The 15,000-nt window shown below is 37.9% G+C and overlaps 2 protein-coding genes across 2 annotated transcripts in view; both read right to left on the bottom strand.

Annotated features, from left to right (window-relative positions):
- The window catches only part of LOC138017089 (ran GTPase-activating protein 1-like), a 19,844-nt gene extending 6,860 nt beyond the window's left edge, over positions 1-12,984 (bottom strand). Inside the window, exons 1-7 of the mRNA XM_068864288.1 lie at positions 12,974-12,984; positions 10,745-10,879; positions 9,049-9,150; positions 7,586-7,642; positions 7,237-7,450; positions 5,843-6,135; positions 1,496-1,603 (exon numbers count right to left, since the gene is read on the bottom strand). Of these exons, the coding sequence (XP_068720389.1) occupies positions 1,496-1,603; positions 5,843-6,135; positions 7,237-7,450; positions 7,586-7,642; positions 9,049-9,123 (747 nt within the window). The 5' untranslated portion in view covers positions 9,124-9,150; positions 10,745-10,879; positions 12,974-12,984. The remainder of the gene's footprint in view (positions 1-1,495; positions 1,604-5,842; positions 6,136-7,236; positions 7,451-7,585; positions 7,643-9,048; positions 9,151-10,744; positions 10,880-12,973) is intronic.
- Positions 12,955-15,000, bottom strand: part of LOC138017090 (ran GTPase-activating protein 1-like) — a 3,681-nt gene continuing 1,635 nt past the window's right edge. The window contains exon 4 of the mRNA XM_068864289.1: positions 12,955-13,152. Within this exon, the coding sequence (XP_068720390.1) occupies positions 12,970-13,152 (183 nt within the window). The 3' untranslated portion in view covers positions 12,955-12,969. The remainder of the gene's footprint in view (positions 13,153-15,000) is intronic.

The following is a 15,000-nucleotide window of genomic DNA, read 5'->3' as shown; positions in this document are numbered from 1 at the left end:
TACATTTACCCAGAGCTTAAAACGACGCTAACCTTTACCCTTACTTTCTTGTTAGAAATAAGAAGAAAAGACTTCGACTTGAACAGACACCTCGTGTTGGATGTCAAATTGGGCGTGTACCTACCCACACTAAACACTTAATGACTGGTCCGGAGGGAAATCGTTCATTTTGTTTCCCGAGAATCTCAATGTTTCCACGAGGCGACGCCGAGGGAAATATTGCAATTCGAGGCAAACAAAATGAACTGTTTCCCTCGGGACCAGTCATTAAGTGATTTGTTATATAGCACAAAAAGAAAAACGTTCAACCGCAACAGCAACGGCGGTCGTCGGTCAACATTCGCAGGTAACAGTGCACTGTTACCCTCTGACGTCATAGATTTTGCACTGTTGCCCGCTCAGAGACTTTTGGCAGGAAACAGTTTTATTGTTAGATGTCATGTGACCTCGAAGTAACCAATGAGAGAGCGCGCTACTGGGGAAAAATTTCAGCTATATAACGATGAGTAATATCATTCTCATTATGTCATGTATAGACCTCTTTCATAATGGCGGCGAAATAAAATATTCTTAACTACCTAATAACCGAGAGTGAGGTCGTTACAGCAAAATCTCAAACTTCGGCCTAGCTGTATTGCCCTCGCTATTGCTCGGTCAATAAAACAAGGCCTCAGTTTGATATTTTGCTGTAACGGCCGAACGATCGAGGTCATCAAGTTGTTTATTATATGGCTAACAGAACGGTTCCAAAGAAAAACTAATTTGCATAATCCATAATCAGCCCGTGGGCGAACACCTTATTCCAAAATGGCCGCCACTTCAGTATTCTTTTGTTTCCATGCAAATTGGTCCTTATGACCTCCCTTTCAAACGTAAAATTCAAAAGAATATTTAACCTTGAACGAGGCCAAAAGGGCCAATTTGTATGGAAACAAAGAAATACTAAAATGGCGGCCTTTTCGGAATAAGGTGTATTACGGGAAAATAATACCCTACCGCTTAGCTGCTCTTAGCGAATCAGAGCGCGCGTTATATCGGCCAGAAACACGAGCCATATAGTAAGCTGTTTTAATGCTAATACGCCCTTCTAACCTCGCTAAGACGAACAAATTTCAAAATAATATTTGTTTCAAAATGAGGGAAGTCACCAAGAATGTAAACGTGGTCGCCATTTATGAAAGTGGTCTATTGGACGCAGCACTATTGACTTGTTTATAAAGTCTTTTGATCCAAAAATAATGCTAATGGTTAATATGCCACTGAGTACGCATATGTAGATTATGCGACGTCATTTTCTTTCCACCAATCAGAAACAAATGCATTTCACTAAAAATTCGAATCCACCAATCAGAAGCTTCCATTTCCAATCGTCAAAACCGAGTCAGATGGACCGACAGTACAACTTATGCGTGTCTGGCCACCGAAAACCAGCATGCGGAGACCAGTATTCGAGGCTGTGTACGACGATTTTCTCCCAAACTTTTAATGCGCCTACCCTTAAATATTCCGCAATCAGAAACGACCTTTGTTTTGTTGGAATTTTCTTCAACTTGTCCAATGTTGGAGCCCTTAGAAAGTCCCTCACAATCTCTGTGTTTGCCACCTAATTGGAAAAAATATATGTCGTCAGTAAACGACTGCAGTAGTAACAATAATAATAATAATATCATCATCATCATTACAAATAGAGCGAGTTTCAATCGAGTGTCGTAAAACCAAAACCAAACTAATAACTTTGGCCCACCAAAAAGGACGGAGATAATCCAGTAAACCAATCAAAACTCAAAGAAATTACACGTGGCCGACACAAAGCGCGGGAAAATGTGCACACGCGAACCACGATTGGTTTTGGTTTCACTTCTGATTGGTTGAAAAAGTGGCGCGAGAACTTCACTGAGTGAAGTAATGCAAAACCAAAGCAATTCGCTAATTACTTTCGACACTAAATTGAAAACCGCTCTAAATAAATGACTGCAATAATGCCATAAGAAGAAGGGCACAGCCTTACACAACTCGTTCCCAGGCAATTTCGAAAAAACTAGAGGATAACCCTAATCCACGCTCGAAATTTCTCAGATGTTGAATTTCGATGAACTGGTTGCCAAACAAGTGTTTTATTCACTTCCAGTGAGGCTCATTGGCTCTATATGATAGAGACACCAAGTCGGAAACCTCAACTGAGAACTTTAACCTATACACGGTAATATTTAAAACTTGAGGCTTGCGATTCTGTGAATGGAAAGTAACAATAGACCTTTTATAACTTGTACATTTTGTTTTCCCACTTCAGACCACGTCATGTTACTCTAGAGAACAGTTTCTTTCAAATGTTGTCTTATGCTAACGTTCCAGCTACAAAGATTTATTCAAAAATCAACACATCAGCTTTTAGAAATTAAACCGGAAAAAGTTCCATTTTGTGGACTGTTGTAGTCCTAGCCACCAATATAATGACCAATTCTCCCTTTCATCCTTTTGTTGTAGATATATATAACTAATTTGCCATATACGGCAAAGGTAAACTTAAAATACCAGTTTAAAGAACCGTTGGCTATTAATTCACGATGCAGATGGTGCTCGGCGGAGGACTGGAACCTGGAAACAGGTTGTTCAACTGAAAGTTTCTTTTGCTTATTTTTGTTTTTCAAGATGGACTTTTTCTAATGTAAAGTTTTGCCGAATATCAGCGTTGAAAAGCATTTGGGAGTAGAAAAATTGATTAATTTTTAATCTGGGATTAGCGTTAATTAGCTTTTGAACAACCAGACCCAGGGTTAAATACCATGGCAACCTTGGGGGCTTAGTCACAGTCAACCCAGGATTATTCCTCACATGGGTGCAATTGATCGTACACTCTTTAATAAGGGAATCCTCAAATTTAAACAATCTAGCTACCACTACTTTACTAAAAAAGCTAACATTTTAATTTTGCTTTGGACAAAAATGAAACGTTTCTTCATTATGAACACATTTAAGGGACCGACAGCTAAAATAAATTTGCCTAAAAAGCTCTTGGATTGAAGGAAGATCCGTGGTTTGTATGCTGGAATTTTCGTCTGGAGCATGGTGGTTCATATTTGGTAAAACGAAGCTATTGAGCTATCGACGTTTTCCTATCGTGACATGCTTTTTACAATGATGGTACTTTAAATAAACCTTGGGTCTTTCTTGTGCCAGGATCTTCCTCCTTCCAATTAGACTGTCGATGTATATAAAATTTTAACTACGCATTTGCGACGCAATTTGCATTATTTTAGAACAGCTACGAGTCTATGATAAAATTAAAACCTCCCCCCCCCGCCCCCTCCAAAAAAAAATGAAATTCCTTTTGAGAATAAAATCATCACTCTGCAAAAAAAACTCTTCCAGTAGCGTTAAAGAGCTTCTGCGGCCATAAATCTATACAATTAAATATGTTAAAATTTTATGGGATAAAATACAGAGGAACACACACTCCTTTTATGAACATATCTTACAGCGGCTAGAAAAAAAAAAGTTAAACTGGAGCGCTTTAAAAATGAAATTCTCAGCTCGTAATAAAAGTTATTTTTCTTTACACCTAGGAAAATAAAAGATTCTCCCTATGTTAACAATCCCCAGAGTTGTTTACACTAAGAAAGCTTTTTTGGCCACTACCTTGCATTATAATTCATTCAAAAAAAACCTCTCCGAGTTTCACACTATTACTGCTAGCCAAAAATGTCATTTGTCCAAAAGAAAATACCTGCGAACAAAAACAAACGTTTTTTTAATGCTCTAAAATTGTTGACTGAATTATAAAATAACTGTCAAATTCGCCTCGGATCTGATGTGGGTATTTGCATTAATGAAATACAGTTGTACGATTGGTCAGAATATCTTGCATTGCTATTCATTCCAAATATGCCTCCCGTTTTGATTGGCCCATATTTTATTCTCACCTTTCAAGCTAGCCGAAAAACAACGGCATTAAATGGCCGATATTAAAAATATTTGACGAATGACTCAGGTCACGTCACAAACTTTCAAAACACCAGAGAGCAAAATTAACGGTACCTTTTAGTCCTCTAAAATAGCGTGAATGAATAACAAAACAAAACTGTTCAATTCTTCTTTTCTGAGAGATGAAGATTACAGATCTGGGAAAGTGTTCCCTCCTCAATAGAAAAAAAAATATAAAAAATAAATATGTATTATTTGTTGTGTATTATCAGGCCTAACCATGCAACCATTATCTCTGCGTGATGCCCCAAATAATGGTTGCATAGGAGACCACATTCTCAGCCAATCCGTGGGAAGAACAAAAGTAATATTTTATATTATATTATATAAGCGCATAAGCAGCTGGTTACGTATTTGGCTTTCAAGAGTTTCGTCTTTTGTGTACTCGCTTCAGTTTGCTGATACTCAATTGAAAAACCACTTAAGCAAACGCCGTAGATATTCATTCTAACTATTAAATCAATACTAAAAATATTGTCTTTTAAATTATCTTTTTACATGTCAATGCCTTCTGCGACGTGATGCCACAGTGAAATGTTCTGCACTGAGACAATAGTAAATTTAAAACATTAAAATCAATAAATATAAGTAAAAATTCTTCATGGTGAATTAGAATGCTCGCAAACTCCTGAAATCAGTGGATCAGCATGTGTTTGTATCAAGAAGTAGTAGTGTCTCTATTGGAATCTTCTGCTGTCAGCTTATGCCTCTGTGAGATGCAATGAAAAATACCAATTAGTGAAACCCTCACAAACGTCTTACAAAAACGTTTTGACCTGTGAATAATATTTAAAAAGCAATGTCTCTAAAAAGTATTGCAAAATGCATTTTGGTTTGTAGATAATGGAAATATGGCATCACATCCTCAGAAGGCATTTTATAGATTTTTACTGGGTCACCTGATTTTTTAACAGCAAGAAATTACTAGGATAAGGATTCTTAAATTTTCAAAAGCAAAATTTAACTTTCTTTGTGCTTTGTCAATTCATGAGCTAATGCATGAATAAAAAATTAAAAGTTTTAGTATATACTAAAACAGTGGATAGCGTTGAAAACACACTCTTATTGCTTACTTAAACTCAAAATATCCTTTGCTATTCACCTCCATGGACCTCGTGCGAGACTTGCACTTTAAAATATTGTAATATTGTTGCAGGATAAATGAGTTAAAATCATCTTTTTTGCACTATATTATCTCATTGTTTTAGTATAGACTAAAACAACTATTCAATTCAGTGTCGGTGGCTAATTAACAATTATTCGCCGAAGGCGAAGTGATTATCGGTGAATATTCACTGAGACGAAGTCGAGGTGAATATCCACCTATAATCACTGAGCCTGAGGCGAATAATTGTTTTAGTATAAATACACAGGTGATTATTTCAAAAAAGAGAAAAAAAAAAGATTTCAACGCGAAATCATCTTCATTTACAGTGGCAAAACGACTACTGGCAGCCATTTTGTCCGTCGAGGTGATTATCGGCTGATAATCCAAGATAGCGAGCCAATGAGAGCGTGCGATTTTGTATAATCACCTGTGTATTTATACTAATGGTGGATATTTACCTTGCAATGTCCACCACTAAGCCACCTCCACTTCGGTAAACTGTCGTTACTACATGTACATACTGCATGGTCAACAAAGTGCACTTCACAAAATTAATATGAAGCACACTTGATTGCAAGGATATGCTTTCCAAGTTATGAAGAACTTGCAACTCAAAAATAACTAACTCAATATGTGACCCTACAACTCTCTGGAACTTATGCTTTACTTGGACAAGCACAGCGAACTTCAGCCCGTCCTAACCAGCTCACCCTGCAAAGAATTCGGCTGCATCATTCCACAAGAAGAACCTACCTTTAAAAGTTCATTCTCAACTTCTTCATCCGTTCCAAGTAATGGCGACTGGGGCTTAAGACTGACACCTTTTACGTTAAAGTCCAATTCCTTGGCAGCTTCTCCTTCATCACTGTCACTGCCACCAAGCTCATCTTCTTCTTCTTCTTCTTCTTCTTCTTCTTTCTCATCATCATCATCATCATCATCACCTTCTCCTTCATCATCACTCATTGAACCCAATGTATTCAGACAACCATTTGATTCAAGCCAGCCTTTCACTTCGTCAATACCATCCTCCCCAATGGCATTTCCTGAAGGAGCACAAGTAGAATTATGAGAAACTTGCAACCCCATGTCATCTACTAAACTAAAAACATATTACATCCATTATTAGGATAATATTAACCAATATGTTCAAAATTTTCTTTTGTACAGACTAGTAAAAATTAAACACGAACTATTATTTCAAGCATGCAGTAGGAAAAAGCTTTTATTTATAATCTCAGAACCTATTATACAAACTTTCTATAAAGCATAGTTGCTTTTAAAGATTTTAAATGTTCATACAATCTTAGAAAAAGTTTAGTACTTTCATCTTGCAATGATAAATAGCATTGTATTGATTTTAAATAGTCTTATAACAATAATTATAGTGGTGTTTTTACCTCATGACTCACTCTAAGATCACTCCTGTGGAAGTGACATTGTGATTAAGATTGTAGTGCAGTTGTAGTCAATCTTTAGCTGTGGAAAGTTATTCACTAAGGGATTTTGGAGAGGACTGACCTAATCACTTGAGGCACTCTGGATTCCTAGTAGTTATTTGCAAGTTATCAAAGAAAACAATTTTAAAAGAAGCTCAACAGCAGAGGAAGGGGTCCCTCAGAATAATGGCCTCCAGTAATTTTATTGTCTCTCACCCAGATCAGACAACATCCAGTTCTGGAAATAACAGTCGGTCATCAGACATTGTCCGACCAAATTTTGATAATGTCCGGCCAAATTCACATTATGATCGGACACGATGACCTAACATGTCACCAGCACATCTTGAGTTCTCTTCTTCAAGGTGTTGTCAGTCAATAAATTATGTCCGGTCCAATTTGTCAAATGTCCGACCAAAATGAAGATTTGAAAGGACATATGTCCTGTAAATAAAGAAAAATTATTTCCAGCGCTGACATCCCACGTTTTTCGGGCATAAATAGGTCAGACAAAATGCCAATGGTTGATATGCTTCTCCAAGTTTCTGAGAACTACGCTTCAAGTGGGCATGGCAACAACATAGCTGGGTGGTTTGTGCACAAGAAAGACTAAAATCCGGAGGCCCAGATCACTATGCGCTTGAGAATTCGAGTGCCAACAACTGAAGGTGACTGCTAAACTCATAGAAGGCTTGCTACACTACTAACCATTTAATTCTAATTTCTGCAAACAATCTTTACTCTCCAAGGCCTCAACTACAGCCAGGGCACCTTCTTTGTTGATCTCGTCAAAAGACAGGTTCAGTTGTTTCAAATTCTTGACCGCACTTCGCAGACTCTTGGCCAATTCCTTGGCTCCCTCCGTTTTTACCAAGCAGTCCCCAAAATTGATAATTTCAAGATTCATCAAGCTTGGCAACACCTGTAAAACAAAATAATTATTATTACCAGTATATAGATTGAATGTATAGTAGCAACTAAGAGCAAGGTGGGATTCTGAATAAGAAATTAAAACAAAAGTGGTGATTTCATAAGGACAAAATTAATTTCATCATACCTCTGCCATTGCCCTAGCCCCTTTTGCTGTAAACGTGTTATCATTTAAATTCAGAACCTGGAAAATAAAAAATCCAAATAGTGGTCACTTGCTAGCACACCAGTTAGCAAATAATAGTGTTATTATTATTATTATTATTATTATTATTATTATTATTATTATTATTATTATTATTACTCCATGCCCAACTCTTTGTGAATAGTGTCTGGGTTCTTTCATGTCCCAGAAAGTTATGAAAATTGAAGGGTTGTGAGACCAGGGAGTTTAACCATTTGAAGATATCATTACAAAGGCAGCCCTTTCTCCTCAGTTATTTTAAATACCCAGAGAGTTTGTCTGGCCAGAGTTGAACTCACAACCTCCCGCATGGCAGCCCGGTGCTCAACCGAGCCAGCCATCTACCTTATAACTTTTCCACAATATTATATTGCCAGGTACCCCTTGTGCAATGTGAGCAAACTATCCTTCAATAATTGGGTTTGCAAAATCAGTAATAAATAGAGAATGAAAGAATTTTCCGGACTTTCTCAACAAACACTGAATTTAATCATTTAACATCGAACAGTGCCCATGGTCTTGCTCACGACACCCATGGATGCCCTTCCTGGTGCTATTTCTGTTATCATTGCTTAAAATACCTATAAATATGAAGTGGGTTGCACCAACAAAATTCACTAAATTGAATAATCACTGATCCATCTACAAGTATCTGAGTAATAGTAGTAGTGAGGCAGGGTTTTCGTTTGACGCCGTAGGCCGCACGTCTTGTCCGGTCGTTTCCTGTTTCATGTCCGGTACTTTGATGGCAATATTTGAGGGGTGTGTTCAATTTTTTGTTATTATAATTTGAGTGAACTCCAGCCTTGCCTGGGAAACTGATTCTTGGGTTCCAGAAACACTGGAAACAGTCCCAGACTCCCGTAGGTAGATTGCACCTTTGGCACTTGCAAGGCACCTTGCGGCGCCAAAAAATGTCACTCTCTGTGCTTTCACAAATATGTCCGCTACTTTACAAAACTTTCGAAAACCCTGTGAGGCAACCTCATTCCTAGGGTCTTTCATTTCCCCCACCCAGAGTCCCCACCACAGAGGGGTGGAGAGATGAAATACTCTGGAAGTTAATTTGGTGGTAGCGGTGTTGACAATGATAAGAAAATTGGAATTGCACTGCTACTGAAAAGTACTCCATTTCTAAGTACATGTACCAGCAGAGTAACCCAAGTGACCCTTTAGTCATTTGCCATGGATGTATGTCGAAACAAGAGCTCCGAGCCAAGTGAACAATAACAACAATAACAACATCCTGGTCCCAGCAACAAAGTTACAACTCTTGTAACTATGAAATAACGGATAAAACGGATAAAACAGATATCTCATGCCTTTTTAATGACGGACTTCTGAGATACAAATCACGCATATTGTGATGTACATGTAATTAATCACAATTTATGACAAAGTCAAACCTTAAGATTAGGATTGGACTTGAATGAAGCTGCCAGTGCTGCAATCCCTTCATGATGGATTCCATTTTGCGGCATTTGAACCTCTTCTAAGGTGCCAATGGTCTGTTCATTTAAATATAAATTCAGTTAAAAAAGGGGTTGAACAAGACAAACTGCAGTACAATATCTTCACACTAAAATATATGTACAGAGAAAACTCAACCTAATACCACCCAAATAAATAGGTCTTTGTCACTAAATTATGATCCCTCTTCCCAAGAGGGGTTTATCAAGGTTTTGAACAGGAGATCATTAACAATATTAAGGGTCATGCAAGAGGACAGCTGCATATTACTGTATTTTGTTTTAAGAAAAAGTACTGTAGATAGGACAAAACCAGCTGTGCAAAGTTGTAGTTCAGTGAGGAACAGACCTAGTCAATTTGCCTGATGTCACCCACATCTGAATCCCTGCCAGTTATTAAGACTACTTTACCAGCTAACTTTTCAATCTTATTTTAGACTGGGCCCAGTGGCAATATCAGAGAAAGAATCATAACTATGTTAAACCAATCCTATGTCCCCCTTACATAGCAGATAAATTTTCTTTGGTACTTGCACTGCAAAAATACATTTTGGGAATCAAGTTAGTGATAAGGTTAGTTATTTCGCAAAGAAACTGCGGTGTTGTATTTCTGGGTGATTAAAACAAAAGAATCTAGTTGCATCAAAATAATATTGTTCTGATGAAAGAGTAACCCTCTAAATTATCAGCCCTTGTATCTCTCCCAAGAGGGTCAATAATAATTAACAACTATTCACTGAAGTGGCGGTGGCTAGCACTTGGTGGATACTAGCCAACGACATTGAGGTGAATAGCTGTTTAAGTATATACTAAAACAGTGAGATAATATAGCACTAAAACATGCTTTAAACTCATTTATTCCTGCAAAGATTACAATATTTTCAGGCGCAAATTCACGCAAATTGCTTAGGGATTAATAGCAAAGGATAGGATATCCCGAGTACGACTAGCTAATGAGCGTGCACAATGAATGCTATCCACTGTTTCAGTATATGGCAATAATTATTATTATCATTAGCCCACTGCATGACCATGTCATGTGACCTTGTCAATCATTAAAAAATGGTTGTGCTACAAAATAGATGCCAGAAATGGAAAGAGCACAATGAAATAAGTAAGAAATTTATTTTTGAGGCCACTGACACTTAGGTGAGAGATTTTAAAGTGATTTTAATGGTTTAAAATTAACTGAGATTTATATGGAAAACAGCTGCTGGATGGGAGCTCAGAATTCTTTTACATTTTTCAAACTTTCAAACTACTCTAAAATCATGCACTTAAACGCCAGTGGCATCAAAATTGACATTCTTACTATTTTGTACCACAATCACTTTTTTTGATTGACAAGGATACGTAACGTACATGTAGCCATGCAAAGGGCCTATTCACTTTTAACAACTCATTTGATAACTAAATTTCCCATTTTAAAATTGACCTCATTACTCAACCAGGCGTAGGGTTTCAAACCCATGAATGCTTTTTGTCCCGATAGCGTTGGGCTTGTGGCAGACAAGTCAAACTAATAAATTATTGTAACAATGATAATTTCTGCCAGCCTTAAGAAAATCATTTCCTCCTTGAGGTACAAATAATCGTCATTAGCTTATTTCTTTGAAGTGATCATTTACCATACCTGGAATGCTTCTGCTAAAGATTTGGCTCCAGGGTTTTCCAATCTATTTCTGCCCGATATGAATACCTTTAGCTGTAGGGGAGTGCCAGCTTCTGAGCTTGTTTTGTGGCAATCGATAAGAGCTTTTGATAGAATCTACGAAACATAAGATAATTTCAATGTTACATGGATTCTCACATATACATGGCAGTTAATCTTAAGCAGGTTTCTGCAAAGTTTGCAAAGGAAAGCTTTGCTATTGATTCACATAAGAAAAAAAAACAACATGTATAGAAGGATCATTTAAAGAAAGGTAATGTTTAAAACAAACCAACTGTGATTTTGGACAAGCAGGAATGGTGCAAGAATAGCATAGGGTAAAAATATTGCCAGGATTCAATTCTCAGATTTGGAATCATATACATTTTTTGGTTCTCTAATTAAATTTGCTCCAAGAGGCTTTTCTCTGGGTACTCTTGATTTGATTTGCATTTGTTGATTTCAGTTTACAGTTTTCCCAATTAGTGCCAATGCGCTAGATGACTAGACATTTAAATTAAAAGGTCATAAAGTTCAATCTACAGTTTATATGCTTCATTTAGGGGAAAGTACAGGAATATTTTCTCAAGACTCAGTGCCTTTTAAATGAGGTTAAACGAAGTTTAACCAAGTAAACAACAAGGAGCGACTGCAGCCAATTGGTCAGTGGTTTTAGTACACTGGCGCATGCGTGGTATACCTCGTGCTTTGGGCTGTATCGCTTATTTATCAGTGTGGCGGGAAGTAGGAGCATTGTGTGTGGAGCGTTTAGCGGTTTTTGTTCCCTCCCTCCCCACCCTCTGCTTTCCACTGAGTATCAGTGTGACGGGTGCCCATTCTTCTCAGGGGCGTGGGGGCTCATGGCTGGGTTGTCAGGTTTTGCCAGCCATCGGTGCAGTCTCCAATATGATCTTGGAGCTGGCTGCCAATAGTGGAAGCTCCAGGATGTTTCGGGCACCCAACCTCCAAAGAGCGACGATGTTGTTTATCACTTTTACTGGCCAAACCCTCAGTCAATGTTAAAGACTGAATTGAATTAAGGTACAAATGCCTTTTTTTCACCAAGACAACTAATAAAAGTGATCAGAGAGTCTTGTAGTCTTGTGTGAACAATAGATATTATTGTTTACGAGTCAGTACAACCAACAACCCTCCCTTTTGGGTCCACACAAGCTTAGAAGGTTCAAGCCAGGGGTCAACCTAACAAGCCCACAATGAGCACTGCAACTACATTTAAGCTGCATCTTTGAGTCCTTGAGCAGTTTTGTAACAGTTCTTTTTTAGCAGTCCTGAGAACTTTTGTAACAGTTGCTTCCAAGTGTTTCCTAACCCACTCCACCATTCTTTTGTATTTTACTTCCTCTGATCAAATCAGTGTTGACAAGTAACTCAAACTTAGACCTCGTGCATGAATGGGATGCAGGATTTGCCAGGCACGGCGGAGCAGTAATCTACTTGGGGCTTGGCTTAACATAACGGAAGCATCCTGATACCCAGGGCAACCACCTAGCATTTAAGCAAGGTAGCTGGTTCACTGTAATTTACTATCGATCTCAGACATCCGTGGACAAGGGCTTTCTTTCAGCCCACTTCACGAACTGTTGATTTCAGTCTGCAGTTAAAAAATTCTGGTCACGTGATAACATATTTTGCAGCTCTGCATTCTTGAAAAAAGTGATCTCGTGACGTTATTTTCAACAGAAGCCCTAAGTACTTAACGGCTTCCGTAATTTCCTGTTGCTCTCCCCAAAGATGAAAACGTGAAACTATGTTGACGGTGAGTAAAACCAGCCTAAGCTATTACGGGTAACCCAGGAAAAGCCTTTTTTTCTGAGGAAATGAGAAGAAGGTGGAAAATTTTCTTCAGGTTTTTTTTCTTTTTTCGGCCGGGGGAAGAACGAAGGACTAGCGCCACATGGTCAGTATCTTCAAAACCGCAGAGCCACAAAAAATGTTATCATGTGATCAGAATTTTTCAACCGCAGACTGAAATCAACAGTCTGTGAAGTGAGCTGAAAAAAAGAGCCCTTAATTGTCCACGGACATTTGAGATCGATAATAATTAAAGTACATTGCAACTCTTGAATGAGTAAAGTGACAATCACTTTCCTTGTTTAGTCACACAATCCAAATGAATATAGTTTTATCACATGATTTATTTTTCTCTTTGATCCCAGAAACAATCTTAGTTTACAGTTTACTCTGACTTACCTTTCCCCACCAACACCAAGGCCATTGTTATTCAGTTTAAGTGTCGTTAATGAGTAACACGCTTGGCTTGTGAGTAATTTTACACAGGCCTTGACTCCGTCAGGTCCAAAGGCATTGTCACTAAGATCCAGCTCTGTCAACTTTGCATTAGCTGCTATTATACCATCACTCAAATGTCCCTTTTATAACAGGATTTAAAGAAATGACATTAAAAACAAAAAACTGTAACCAATAGATCGTTTTCACGTGACGTCATCATTTTCTAAAATCCAAAACTAAAGAGCCACGAAAGTTTTTATCCTCATCAGGCATAAGAGGCGGTAAATTTGTATCCATTTGCAATTTTAAAGCTCAATAGCGTGCTTCGTTTGGAAACCAGAGCATTTTGAATTTCTGAGTTATAGCGGTGCGTGACACGAGGCGACGATCAAGTTTATTGAGAAATATATATTTATCTCATGGTTTTGAGCCTTTTTAGAATTTAAAGTATTAGGAAAAGTGCTTAAGTAAATAGCTGTCTGTTCAGTACAGATGATCACTCGCCTAGATAGCCAAAGTAAGTAACAGATGTTGACACTATTTTCCGGCCGCCATATTGGTGCACCACAGATGTGCACCAACATGGCGTTTTCATACTGGGCTCTGTAAATTTCTGCGAAACATTTCGACGAATATCTGAAGTTTGGGGAAACGCATGGGCCTAAAACTTGGAGAAGTGTCTTCTTCATTTATCTTCTACAACATCACGAATTCTTGCCTTTTTCCACTGGATGGTTTTCGATTTATTTTTTTATTGCGTGACAGTGAAAACGATCTATAGTGCTTGAAACTTGAAAATTGCAATTCAAAGCACAAAGCAGGTTGTTTGTTAAGAAAATAAACCAGGTTGTTTGGAGCAGATTAAGGGATGAGAAAACAATATTATCAAAGGGGACCAGGGACCTGTTTCTCAAAAGTCCCGAAACATTACAGGACATTTTCGCATGTCACATTTCCTTTCGAATCTTAAGAACAGAGAGGATTTAAGTCGTCAAACTTCACAGTCCTTTTTCTTTTTGTTTCCTTAAAAACGAGTTTAAAAATTGTCTTTCCAAAACAAGCGGTTGGGAGTTTCACAAATGGCTTTTCAGGCCCGAAAAGTTTTCGGGACTTTTGAGGAAGAGGCCCCTGATTCTTCAAAACTTATGGATAAGTAATAAGGTCATAAAATTCAATACCTTTTTCAAGTCAAAAACCTGAATCAAATAAATTCTGCTCTTGGGAAAGTGAAATTTACCTCAGAAGTCAAGAATGTCTCGCCGAAAGAGTAGGGTTCATAAGTTATTATTTGGAGTTATAGAAACTATTTCAAAACTGGCAAAACAATGTGTTAAAACCATGGATTACTGGGTGCATTGATTCTTGCTGCTGTACAGTACTTGACGACCTCATGTTGAATTCATGCTGAGAAAGCAATATTAGATCCCACTAAAAATAATTATAATGATTATGATTATTTTCAGTTGGAGCAGCTGAAAACACAAAATAATATTATGGTCCACTGGACAAGTTGTTTTACATGCTTTTTGTCTATACCCTGACAAAGATTATCTGGTACATTGGATTTAAATTCTCAATGACATATAGTTATGCAATACACTCTCAATATTTTAGTGAAGATTTCTTGGTTGATTAGATTGGGAGGAAGGCTTTTTCCATGTGGCTCAGTGGTTAGACCACTTGCCTTGAGATCAAGGGCATCCTGGTTCAAGACCAGTTCTGACCACTCGTTGAATTTGATCTTGGTAGTCGCTGGTTCAACTTCTCAGTTGCACTTGTAAAAAAAGCCAACTGGTTTGCCTCCAGCCAGTTGGGATTCTAAAATATGTTGTTCTGTTGTTTCATTGACCCTGAAAAGCTCCTATGGAGGAGTGGTTAATTGAGTGTATGCTTGTATATAGGGGCATGGGGGAAATGGTGGTGTAGTAATTTGAGCTCCAAACTCCCACCCCTGCCTAGAGTTGCTGGTTCAGGACCAAGCTCTGTAA

This window comes from Montipora capricornis, chromosome 9, assembly GCF_036669925.1.
Source record: "Montipora capricornis isolate CH-2021 chromosome 9, ASM3666992v2, whole genome shotgun sequence".
NCBI classification, from domain to species: Eukaryota; Metazoa; Cnidaria; class Anthozoa; order Scleractinia; family Acroporidae; genus Montipora; species Montipora capricornis.
This window is presented reverse-complemented; position numbering and strand designations above follow the sequence as displayed.